This window comes from Saccostrea cucullata, unplaced genomic scaffold (genome assembly GCF_032062105.1).
Source record: "Saccostrea cucullata isolate Sc308-1 unplaced genomic scaffold, CSIRO_AGI_Scuc_v1 ctg2402, whole genome shotgun sequence".
Taxonomy (NCBI): Eukaryota; Metazoa; Mollusca; class Bivalvia; order Ostreida; family Ostreidae; genus Saccostrea; species Saccostrea cuccullata.
The window spans coordinates 80,642-94,153 of NW_026941647.1; the positions used below are offsets into that span (position 1 = coordinate 80,642).

The 13,512-nt window shown below is 31.2% G+C and overlaps 1 protein-coding gene across 1 annotated transcript; it reads right to left on the minus strand.

Moving 5' to 3' along the window:
* Positions 1 to 845: 845 nt before the first annotated feature.
* On the minus strand, positions 846 to 9,456 carry LOC134258205 (uncharacterized). Its single transcript, XM_062740750.1, has 7 exons — positions 9,362 to 9,456; positions 8,366 to 8,477; positions 7,900 to 8,073; positions 7,373 to 7,466; positions 6,959 to 7,041; positions 1,263 to 1,356; positions 846 to 1,124 (listed from the first exon to the last, which is right to left on the minus strand). The coding sequence occupies exons 1-7, from the start codon at positions 9,454 to 9,456 to the stop codon at positions 883 to 885; spliced, it is 894 nt and encodes a 297-aa protein (XP_062596734.1). The 3' UTR covers positions 846 to 882.
* Positions 9,457 to 13,512: the final 4,056 nt, after the last annotated feature.

Genomic DNA, 13,512 nt, shown 5'->3' on the forward strand with positions numbered 1-13,512 from the left:
TATGCTACAATTATTGACAATTATGTTTTGCCAATATCTTTAACTACATTGTCACGTACAATAGTTTACATAAAACAGTTGTACCTAGTTCCTTTTGTCTGTTAAAACTGATATATTTCTGTCTCTTACTATGAATATAGGAAATAACTAACAGTATTCAAGCTGGCAAAAGTCAATTTAAACAATACAAATCAGGAGCTGGGCAAACACGAACCAATAAAACCTTAGAGGTAGGACCAGGTGCCTTGGAGGAGTGAGCTTCCCCTGCCGACCGGTCACACCCGCCGTGCTCCTTGACATGATCGGGTTTGTCGACAATTCAGTGTGCAAATAATGGCCTAACAACAAGTATGATGAATGACTGTTAGCATTTGACTTAACAGTAAATTGTATTTGCTGATAATGTCATTGTATAAAGACAATTCTGCTAAAGGAATTTATCATGTATCAGATGCAAAATTTTCATATTCAATAACATTAATATTTGTTCTTTAGTACAAAGGCTTGATGTTACACATAGATAAATTCTTAATAAAATAAACAAACTCACTGTGTAGAGAAAAATGATTTATTAACAAATTTAATGTTCAAAATACTGTTAAAACGAACACCAAAATACCTTAATCCTGATTATTAAATGAAAAATTCTCCTTTTGTGAAGTAGGAAAAGCATATTAAATAAAAAAAAAATATTAAAAAGTAAAGCAAAGCAGAATGGGGTGGGAATCCTCCTTGATACTTTTCTGTCAGTAAGTTACACATTTGACCCGCGTGCCTCAGTAGCCCCATATTCTTCTCTTACCATTTTTGTTTGTAAATATTTTAGAAAACACAGCAATAAGGAATTTCTTTCAATTTTTATTATAATCAGTTTGACAATTGTCATGCTTCGCAGATATAGCCACCAAGGTGTGTACCATTATCACAGTAGACATTGTGGAACGTGTACCGTTCTCCTGCATAAAAGAACAAACAATCCTCGGGAGAACGGTCCGATCCATTGGGTTCTCTGGCACCAAAGGCATAATACGTCATCTTGGTCATTTGTCCATGCTTGATCCACCTCCAGTCCCCTCCTGGTTTTCTTCTGTTTATGTTTCTTCCCCCGACATAAAAGTGAATTCCTTTTAAATTAAAAATAAATGGAACATGAAAAATGTATTTTCCTAACAATTGAGGACAAAAAGAGTATACAGTATTTAAAATTTTCATAGAAGAGACATGTAATTTTAAAATATATAGTTTTTCATTAATTTCCGTACCTTTATTCATTTTCTTTAGAACCTTTTTCATTCGCAAAGCCTCTTCTAGAGTTTCAAAGTTAGCCAGGTAGCCACCAGTTTCTAAACAGTTGGCCTTTATGATATAAAAAACAAAGAATTATAATATATTTATTTTTTCAAAAACACTTATATTTTACTTTCTATATTTTGTGTAGAATCATATCCACATGCGATTTTACTTACAAACGCTGTGTCAGCTGACACCTTATCCTTCTTGATCAGATAACAAGAATCCCACATCTTTCTATACTGTGCAGGGCATTCAACTTTGTTAAGAAGTCAATGAGTGATAAAATATGGAAATAAAAATTAAATAAGATTAAGATTATAAAATCTAGAGAAATCTAAAACTGAGTGCTTTTAGAGACTCTTCAATCAACACAAATAGTAAAAAAAAAAAAATCTGCAGTTCATGCATCGTCCTAATTCTTTTAAAGTCTTGTGAAAGTTTCTTCATGTACAGTGTAATTAATTATCAGTATCCTTTAGTCTTTTATATTCTACACGAGTGCGGTCTTATTTTTTTTATTAGCTACAGAAATGTACCGTTATGGTTTTATACATTGGTCTTTGATCAAAGATTAATATATAAAACCATAGCGCTGGAGTTCTGCAGCGAATTTTTAATAAAACTTTTTTAAGCCACAGAATTCATTTCATAACTTAGACAATTAATGTCCATTTTTATCAAACTTTATTTATATATAACAGAAAAATAATCATAGAATAAAATTCTTCTTAACTTAGATAAAACTAAATACCTCCAACAATTTCCACTGCATCGATTTCCACCCAAGATGGAGAAACAGAACAATCGACTTCTATTCTCAGCTCATTCACAGGAAAATTCACTTTCTGAATTTAAAAAATCAACTCTTTATCATAGTCCAAACATTTTCCATAAGATTCTGTTTAACCTAAACACAAGATAAATGCTTAGTAACTATAAGAGAAATAAAAAAAAATCATTGCCATCTGTATCATGATTTTTTTAAACGAACAATGAGTTTGTACTAAAGTACTATTAGTACTTTGATAGAAAAGTGAAAAAAAAAAACTCACTTTTAGTTTGGGTGAGAATTTCCTAGCCTTTCTGATTGGGTGTACATGATAAACTTCAAAAATTTCAATCCACTGGTTTTTTTTATCCTTCGCTAATATTCTTTTGACAGTCCCAGCATTATATGTTTCATAAATATTAACCTCAGTTAACCAAACCTTTTCTGGAAATCTAACCTGGAAATGAAACAAAAGCATACCTTAAATATTACTTTGCAAAGTTTGCTTTTATTTTAGCTTTGAATTTGTTTGTTTCTTTTTCCTTTTTTTTCTAAAAAAAAAGAGAATTTCTTTGCAGTAAAAAAAAATCTTTCAACTGGATTGATCTCAAGAGGGACGTTAAACAATATACAATCAATCAATCAATCAATCAACTGGATTGACCATCTTTGTTTATCACGCTGCATTACTTTTTAAAATCTTGTTACAATGAAGCGCATTGAAGTGGTAAAATTTTAGGTTTGGATTGAACGTTTTGAGCTATCTTTAGACACGCCCATTTCTTTAGAAAGGAAAAATCGGTCAAATGATTCAGTCGAATACCTGTGGAACAGGTATTCGATAAATATAGTAGCGAATCAAATTGACGGTCTACATAAACACCGAGTAAGCACGTGTTCGACTGATACATGTGTTATGCTAACTCCAATAAGCATGATAAAATCATAATTATGCACAAATTCGTTTCAATGTGTGTTTTACAGAAGCGGGGACTCTATATATAGCTCTTTCTTATTTAAAAATCTTCATTTCAGTGTAACTCATGTTGCTTGTCGCGGAAAGTGGGGTGTCCTAAAACATAACGACGAATATTTCTTTCTCTTTTCTAAAGAAATGGGCGTGTCGTTATGTTATAATTGACGTTCAAAACATGACTCAGAACGTTTCATCCAAATGGAAAATTTTACCACTTCAATGCGCTTCATTGTATATGGCAATTCCAAGTTTTTTCCCTCTGTTTAGAGTCCTACATTTGTTCAAAACCCGCCTATTCCTCTTTGAAAAAACCTAAACAAAACATAAAATACAGACTAAAAGGTCATAAAATGACGTTATATTCAAAGTATTTTTATCTCATTCAGTCATTGAACTATTTTCCTGAAAGAAATATCAACTCTTTATCAGAATCAAAGTATTAAATGCTTAAATTACATATTATGTGACTTTCTCTACAGATTTATTTAGAGACATTGAGAAAATTTTATTAATTTCGACCAAGTAATCAATTTCAGGACTTATGATTTTGCGTTTTTCTGGTATGGAGGGTCAAAAACAAGGTGCACGCGGAAGCTAAACTAAGAAGAAAACATGGCATACGAAGCCATAAGAAACATTATTATGTCGGAAAAATGACAATCGTTAGATTAATTCATGGCCATTGTTAACTTTTTTTTCTTGAGATGGCTTTGTACCTGTATAAACTGGTTCTCGTTCAGTTGTCCACTTGCCTGTGTCCATGTCCCTGAGAAATCACCATAGCGAGGATAAACATTGGGTTTTCCTAATATCTGTTTTGCTGAGTATCTGTAAAAAATGCAGAATTTATGAATGGGATATTGAATTTAAATAAAACTAATAATATTAAACTTATATTAGTTACACAGGAAATATAATAGAAGTTTAAAAAGAATGCAAGGATCTTACGAGCCTGTGTTGTGCTGTGACGAAAATGCTGTAACTTCTGAGGCCCATTGATGTTTGATGGCTTTCCATTCACGTAAAAAAAATCAATTTTGATTATTAAATTTAATGAATTGTTTTCTTTTTCCTGCACACAAATACTTATTAAATGAAATTATATACTGTGAAATCAGGTATTTTCGTGGGCGGTTAATTTTCGTTGTTTTCGATGTATGTAGAGACCTATGAATTTATGACCACCACGAAATGCAGAATTTCATTTACATTACTACGAAACTTTTTACAATCACGAATTCAAAACCCCTAAAACCAATATTTTTCCTCAAACCTCGAAAATTTGACCCCATGAAAATACTAGTATGTGATTTTACAGTAATTTCTTCATTTTTTAAAAGGTAAATTTTTGTATAAATGTTGAATGTAGTCATTTGTTAAAATTTTAAGTCTCGCAAAAATACTGATTGCTTCGAAAAATTGAATCAATAAACATTCAAGTTTGTTCTCTTGTGCGCAAGTTCATTTGAATGGTGACACTTAAGCCTACCTTCTGAAGACGCTACAACCAACATGAAAATGCACAGTAGAATCGCCATAGCTCCCTACCACAAATAATAATGGCATCTGTTGTTCGGCTATTTTTTAAAGTTGATCAATAAATAAATTCGTTTTTCGTGAGTCATCTAATATTTCTTTTTAATGTGTGTATCGTGTTTCCACAATATTTAAACACATTATCTGAAAAAAAATAAAGGTTTAAATAAAGGTGGAAATTCTTCAATCCATGTTTGACAAACCAGCCAATACTTTATCAAGTAAAACCTGCAGATAAAGAAACAAAAAACAATGTTTTTCCCGAAGTTTAGTTGAAATAAGTTTCCACCAGAATGGTGCATATATAAAATGTTGAAGTACAGAAGACTATTTTCATTATTTTATTTTTCATTTAATAACATTTTACATATTAACAATTTATACATACTTCAGTAAATTCTTTTGCATCAACAGTTTATATACACCAAAATCCCACAATCATCGACAGATTTCCCCGTTATTTCCCGCATGACAAGGAGCACACGGCGGTTTTGACCGATCTGCAGGGGGTGGATGCTCACTCCTCCATGGCACCTGATCCCACCTCTGATGTTTTGTAGGTTCATGCCTGCTCTGTCCTTTAATGGACTTTTGAGCTTGAATATAGTTCGTTATCTCCTTACATTTCATCTGAGCAAACACAGCAATAAGAATTTGTCTACAGTTTTATTAGAATATGTGAAAAGATCTTATTATACATGTAATCAGTTGGACAATTTTCGTGCCTCGCAAATATAGCCACCAAGGTATGTACCACTATCGCAAGAGACAGCATGGAAAGTGTACCGTTCTCCTGCATAAAAGAACATGCAGTCCTGGGGAGAGTTGTCCGATCCATTAGGTTCTCCGGCCCCAAAGGCGTGATACGCCATCTTAGTCATTTGTCCGTGCTTGATCCATCTCCAGTCCCCTCCTGATTTTCTTCTGTTTATATTTCTTCCCCCAACATAGAAATGAATTCCTGATTCATAAATTTTAAAAAATAATGGAATAACTAAAAAATCTTTTTAAAATATGAAGCTCTAAATACTAATTAAAATGTTTCACTATTTTTTTAAATTTAATTAAATTGTACTGAACCATATAAAGATATACTTTTCGAGTCTCTTGTTCATTTTCAATATTGGGTACTGGATATGCTCAAAGACAATGAAGTATTAATGAATAAAAATCACTTTTGATAACTTTAATGGGGGAAATAATACTTCCTCAGACCTGGTACTTCATCAATCATCTTAGTCTCATATGAATCTACATTGAACATTTTGAAGAGCAGAATTTATCCAAAATCATACGTGAAAAGAAGAAAACACTTGCTGTGGCGTTCAACTCGATATTTAAATATATCGATTTATTGTCAATAAAAATCATGGTTATTTCTATTCTTATGTTGATACAATATATCCCCGTAAGCTTGAAATGAAAGATACAACAGAGTCTGACACATCTGTGTCATAAAGGGATACTTTATTTGAAAAGGTGTTATTGGTAATCTAACAACCAAGCTCTATGATAAACGTGATGACTTTAACTTTTTAATAGTCAACTTCCCCTATTTATGCTGCAAGAGACCTTCATCACCTGCATACGGAGTTTATTCCTCACTTGATATGAAACAAAAGGGTATGCTCTACATATATCTATGCACAATTTCTGAAACGAGGTAAATAAATCATTGACAAACAAGTTGATGAAACAAGAATATAAGCAGTCTCGTTTAACCTTGTCAGCAACACAATTTATTATTTAATCAAATGCTGACTGACGTTTTTCATACTAATTGTTAGGACACTATTAACACACTGAATTGTCTGCGGATTTTTCCGTTATTTCCCGATCTTGACAAGGAGCACGAGGAGGGTGTGACAGGTCGACAGGGGATGCTCACTTCTCCATTGCATCTGATCCAAACTCTGGTGTGTTAGAGGTCCGTGTTTACGCTGCTCCTATTTTGTATTGTTTAATGGATTTTTGATTATGATTATTTTTGTTTAACGGCGAGTCGGCAATACTAGTATATCAGCTATATTTCGGCGATCAATGGACTATTGAGCTTGAATACCGCTCGATATTATCTCCATATATTTCATTCCTTAATCCAAGAAATTAATAAGTAAAGCTTGTATAATAAAAACATTAATTGTATGTAATGAAAAAAAAATGGAATCTTAATTATGTTTTACCTGTGTTCATTTTCTTTAGAATTTTTTTCATTCGCAAAGCCTCTTCAAGAGTTTCAGTTAGCCAGATACCCACCAGTTTCTAAACAGTTGGCCTTTGGGATATAATACATAGAAAAGATAGTAAATATAAATTATATTTCATCGAAAGTGGTTCCAGTTTGTGTATCTTTATATTTTCTTTGCCAGTTTCTGTCTACTTACAAATGCTGCGTCGGCTGAGACGTTATCTTTTTTGATCAGATAACAAGAACCCCAGAGTTTCTGAAACTCCTCTGGACAATCCCCTGTTTGAAGAAAAAAGTAAAAGTGATTCAAACAATTGTATTAGACTCAGGAAATTTTAAAAATTCTAAAACATTTGAACATGACTATTTTCTGAGTCAGTGAATACAACTAAAAAAATAGTTAATATAAATGTATAATTTCTGTTTCAGTAGGATTTATTATGCTCTTCTGAAGAGGATTATATGATACATGCGGATATAATTGTCTTATGATTACACAAAGCTTAACGTGGTATGAATAAAACACAATATTTAACATTGTTATATTTTTCTACCTGATTACATTTTCTAAAAAGAAACAAAAGGAGCAAATGTATTTGAAAATTTTTACCTCCAACCATTTCCACTGCGTCAATTTCAACCCATGAGCGAGAAACTGTACAGTCTACTTCTATTCTTAGCTCGTTTACAGGAAAATTCGCCTCCTGAATAAAATGAAATTTAATCTTTTAACCCTCCATCTCAATTAACCATACAAAAATCCCTTAAGTGTTTTCGTCTTTTAATATTTCTATTGAAAATGTTCTTTATATATAAAGCAATGGTGATTTGAAAACTTAGGGAAAAAAACAGAACATGTCAATTTCACAATTAACTTTTTAAAATTAGTAAAGCGTATGTTTTCCTAAAATTTAAATTTAAAAACCACTTTCAAAAGCCTTTTTTTTTCCTGGAAAGACTTTTTAGGATTTAAAAAATGTCAACGGTTAATGATTAAAACCACAGGCCCTGACGTTACTTTCTTTTTATTAATAAAATATATTTTTTTTCATTTAAAAAAAAATAAGTAACTCCAGGTGCCTGTGTGATTAAAACGACGAGAGATATTTTAAAATAAAATAAATATTAAAAACTCACATTTAATTTTGGCGCGAATTTTCTCGATTTCCTGATTAACTGAGCTTTTGAAACCTTAAAAATTTCCACCCATCCGTTTTCTTTATTCTTCGCCAAAATTCTGGTGACTGCTCCGGCATTCAATGTTTCATATATGATAACCTGGGTAAGCCAAACCTTTTCTAAAAATTGTACCTGTCGTTCAAAAAAAATTTAATTAGAAAAAAGTCTTTTTACGTTATTTACATGTGTAACGATTTACAAAGAATGTTTTCTTTAAATAAGAAAAATATTTCTTTGATGATCATTTATATTATTTACGGAATGTATTCCTATTTTAGCATGCCTATGGAATATGAGGATATGACGACTGACGTCGTATCATCATCGTTGCTAACAGACTAAGATATCTTTCACTACATACATTCATCAAGACATCTTTTACTGCAAGTACATGTATGTCTTATTGCCTTAATTTTGACCGTACTTCGAGAAACTGATCAGCATCTAGTTTTCCTCTCGCTGGAGTCCATGCCAATGAACTATCGCCATAATGAGGGTATACATTTGGTTTCCCCAATATTTGTTTTGCAGCGTATCTAGAAAATTTTCAAAAACTTATTTTGAAATACATAATACAGTTTATAAACTTTAATTGACAAAAACAGGTCATATGTGATGCGCTTATCAGTGTTTCTTTTTTTCACACTGGTATTTATAAGAATAGAAATATAATATTTCATTACAATGTATCATCAAAATAAATGTTTTTTTTTTGGGGGGGGGGATCAAAGTGCATCACAGATTATTTTTTCGACCTTGCCTTTCATATTTCTACAGCTTTGTAACACCAAAACTTTTCTGTAAAAAAAAAATATGTTGATGATCCTCTTTATTATAAGAGTATCAATTAATATTTAATTTTCTAGGATTTTTATATTTACTAGGAAAAAAGAATTGTCCAACAATAAGTTTTATCAAGTTGTGTAATTTAGATAAGTATATCTTTGTTCATATATACTAACAAAAAAAAATAATAAGCCTGTCAAAACTACAATTAATATCAAACTAACTAGAGGTACTGTGAGCAATGAGCTCACTAAATGATACCCCCACCTCCCATATGAATATAATGGCAGTGTCCATGTTTTGCTATGGGAAACCCAAAATATATGTCAGATCAAAAAAGTAAAATAGGCTTGATGTGCATAATGGCAATATGTAAAAAAGATTCTGTGAAAGTTTCATTAGATTTCACTCAGTTGTATAAGAGGATTTACGCATAAGAGATGGGTACCCCAAACCGTAACAGACGAGTGGACGTATAGACAGACGGGCATCCCGATTACTATATACCCTCCCGCTTTTTAAGCGAGGGTATGATAATGATTCTTTTTAAAATTATTTTTGGAAGATATGTGTTCATGACTAAGATTTTTATTTTGTTGAAATAATTCAAATCACTATATCAAATAAAGCTCACCCATCTGCACTAAATTGAGATGAGAAACCCGTCACTTTTGATGCCCACTGGTGTTGGATAGTCCTGTTTTCTAAAGAAATTATGTTTAGAAACATAAAACATTCGATGAAGTGCAAGCGAATACATTTGCGCGTACTACCATATTAGGAACATATTAATATTAAGAATATTACCATTTGTTAAGAAGTGTTGATTCTTGTCATATATGAAAGATACAAAGAGACAATAATAATTTTTGGACAGTTATTTAACCAATGAAACTGAAGCATTTTATGATTATGAGAAAATCATCAAAGTTACTTACGATGCGATTTTCTTATAAAGAACGCCAACAAGAGCAAATATTTAAACCACATCTCTAAATTAAAAAAATCCTATGAAAATACTTTATTACATGTACTAATAATAAATATTAGACACTAAATTTGTACATACAAATAAAATGACGATTAGTATGGCAAGCCAACTTCATTTAAAAAAAAAAAAGCTAAATAAAGTTTCACAGCTGATAACTAGGTGTGAATAATGTAAACGAATTATATTAGTTATCCAGGTTCAATCAAGGGTGTACGGGGATTTACCCCGGGTTGTATTCCATACACCCTGAGGCCGAAGGCCGAAGGGTGTAAATAACCCGGGGTAAATAACCGTACACCCTTGATTGGACCTGGATAACGAATTTATTTCCTTTGTACCCATAAAAATGCTCTGTAAACATGATTTTTAGCTTTTATCATAGAGAATGTATACATTGTGACGTCACGTTTTATTTACACCCGGCTCAAGTCGGGTGCACGGATATTTACACCCGACTTTGTAACCAATCAAAGCTCGTGTTACAAGCTAGATAGGAAATAATGTAATTTATTTACATATAAGAAATAAGGTATCATTTTTTGAGTTTTATTGGTATGTAAAACGGGTTGGTCACGTGATCAAATCCCATAAAGCCCGAAGGGCTTTATGGAAGATTTGATCATGTGCCAACCCGTTTTACATCCCAATAAAACTCAAAAATGATACTTTATTACTTATATTTACATTTGTGACTTAATTATTCATACTTTAAATTTGCCTGACTGTGACTTTTAACGTGTGTAATGCATTATTTTTCAAACCCAACGGCATGTATGTAATCCACTGAACGCGTTATATAAAGGAAAACATTTGCAAATGTAAATATTTATCTAAAAAGCCCTCGCGCTTTAAAATGATTTAATCATGTAATAGTGTGCCATTTGTTGATTTGTTACTTTTAAATTGTTGATATGACTATAACTGATATATTACTTGTTCTTTTCTCATGTCATTCTTCATATGAACTGAAAAGACTGTTAACATGAGTTTGTATGTATATTTGACAATGTGTATGTTTGATAAAGAATTACAAGGACTGACCGTTGTCTTGTCCATTTTCGATTATTTCCTTTGTTTAATGCTATAAGACGTATGTCTTTTGCAATAAAGAAATTGCATTGAAAAATTGAATCTATAGTTTACGAACCCTTAACTATAGTTAGCGATTCGTTAACTATAGTCTTCATCTGTATAGTTAACGGTTGTAAACTATAGTTTACGAATGCTAATCTAAGTTTATCTGTCTCTAATTTAACTTTCACGATAAATTTTGTTGATAAACACATATTCACACCTGTAAACTATAATTTACACTCGTTAATTATACTTAAGATTTGTTTATTATAGTTTCACAAATCGTGAAACTATATTATCAGATACTATGTTTTCCATTCGATAATTATAGATTTTGGTCATAAACTATAGCTAACTATCGTTTATAGTAATATAAATATATTTAACAGACGTAAACTAGACTTATCGATCGTAAAACTACAGTTTTGAGAGATAAACTATGATTCACATTTCACAATCAGAGTTTATCGTCGTTGGCTATAATTTACACTCGTAAACTATAATTAAGAGTTGTTAAATATAGTTTATGAATCTTAACACCTGTTAACGATCGATAGTTTTCAATTCAAAATTTCGCGGCACCAATCCCGAGAGGCAATAATGTATTCATGAGTTACATTGCCGTAAATTCGATATTTAAAAAAAAAAAAAAGTTCTGATCCATATGAACAGAATTCTTTTAAATAATAAAAGATAATATATAATAGCTAGGTACTTACTGCCCTAATCCTTCTCCTAAGCTGTGCATAAGTTTTACATGACTCGCATTAAAATCAAATTTATAGTTTTTGTTACTAGTATGTTACAAGATTTATAACTGTAGCTTGAATTGCTCACTAGATAACAGAAATATGAAGAGCAAATTCACAGAACATGTGGTAGGAAACTAAACACTCTAAGTCTTCGAGAGTTATACTTGTTTGCAACAGATTTCACCTTCGTAAATATTGTAACATATTGATAAAAAAAAACTTTGTTCTTATAAAGAGATTTATTTCATCTTTGATTTCCGACCGCAGGTTTATCAATGAATGTTTTAAAAATCATACATAAAACGTTTGCAACCATAAGAAGGTAACATTATACGTTTGCAAATTTCAAAAAATAAATTTAAAAAAATGTTTACAGCGCCAAAATGGTCACAGTCAAGCGGCATAGCAAAAGTTTTTCAATTAAATTATAGTGCATTTTGTGATAATATGCGATATTTAGTGTGTCGGTAGAGTAATATATTATGTACAAACATTTTAGATTTTGGACAATTTTGGCAGCCAATTTTCAAAATGGTCGTCATATGCCACATAAATACAAGCATTCAAATTATGTAAACCGATAGCAGCTAATAGATTAAGAAATTTATATGTGAGCTTAAGGCTCAAGCAAGAAACATTATACTTTAATGTCTTAATCTTCTTTAAATTTACAATTATTTAAGTTCTGCCAAAGAAAGAGGGCGTACAAGGCGTGGACAATGACCCGCTCTGAGATATGTTTCTCAATTTTCAAAATTCACGGAAAAGTTATATTTTTCTAAAATCATGTTCTAAGTAATGTCATCTTAAAAACATTAAAATATTCTTTTATTTTACTGAACGGCTTGACAGTTGAGCATATTTAGTGGATAATGGGTTTACTAGAGACATAAAAACTGAATTTTGAACATGAATGGGTCAAGTCTCCATTCTTCTTTGAAAATCAAACATTTCTGAAAAAATGTACGCTTCAACAAACCCGTTTACTGTAAAATTTTCATCGGGTCAAATTTTCGTGGTTTTAGGAAAGATTCTTGGTTTGTGGAGATTTTATTTCATGGATGGAGAACTTATAAGTAGTTATTTATGTAACATTTTACATTTCGTGGTGGACATAAATTCGTGGGTCTCTTCATACCTCGAAAACAACGAAAACTAGAACTGTCCAATAGGGACAAATACCCCCCGCTGGGTTTTTCAGAGAAGGTGCCAATTCAAAAACACTTTATGGATCTAGAGATGTTCACAATTTACTTAAAAAAATTTGCAGTGAAATAAAATTGCTCATCATGTTTCTTTATGAATGAAACGGAGGTGCAACCAAATGAAACATCAATACTAATACATTGTAATTCCATTGTAACATTTTTTTTTATTTTTATCATTTAATTTTTCTTCATTACTGCATTAAAAAAATATATTGCAATTATGTGTTAAAAATTTTGCAAACTGATTGTTGAAAAAAGAAACCATTTACAAAATCAAATTAATCTTGATATATCAATTTGAAATGCATTTTAAAAATAAAGAACTGGTCATCCAGTAATGAAGTGTTTTGACAGACAATAAATTACAATTAAGAGAATAAGAGAAGAGAGATCTTTAATTCTTGTGCCTTATTCCCTGAAGGTTTGATAACACACACACACTTGATAAGAGATATGCCTAAACAACTTCCAACACCAAACTCATTAATTTATCTTTAACTGGATGCATGTCCAGTCATTATTCCCAAGAGACAAATGAAATTACATTATCTTCTGTGCAATGTAAAAACTGTTTTTAACACTTGATGTTTCTTTTTTTTAAGTTTTTATGAGTAGTTTTAAGCTGTAGTTCATGTTTTTGTACAGATATTCTAGATTCTATGTCTCAAACCTTATACATGAGCCCAAAATGAACAAGTCAATTAAAATTTTAAAAAAACCTGTAAAATGCAGAAAAATGAACAAAAAGAGTTGAAAATTC

Coding starts and splice junctions, on each gene's coding strand:
- LOC134258205 (XM_062740750.1), bottom strand. CDS start 9,456: ATGTTTCTAAACATAATTTCTTTAGAAAACAGGACTATCCAACACCAG. Junction 7,467..7,899: donor AATTCGCGCCAAAATTAAAT/GTGAGTTTTTAA, acceptor CATTTTATTCAG/GAGGCGAATTTTCCTGTAAA. Junction 7,042..7,372: donor CGCAGTGGAAATGGTTGGAG/GTAAAAATTTTC, acceptor TTCTTCAAACAG/GGGATTGTCCAGAGGAGTTT.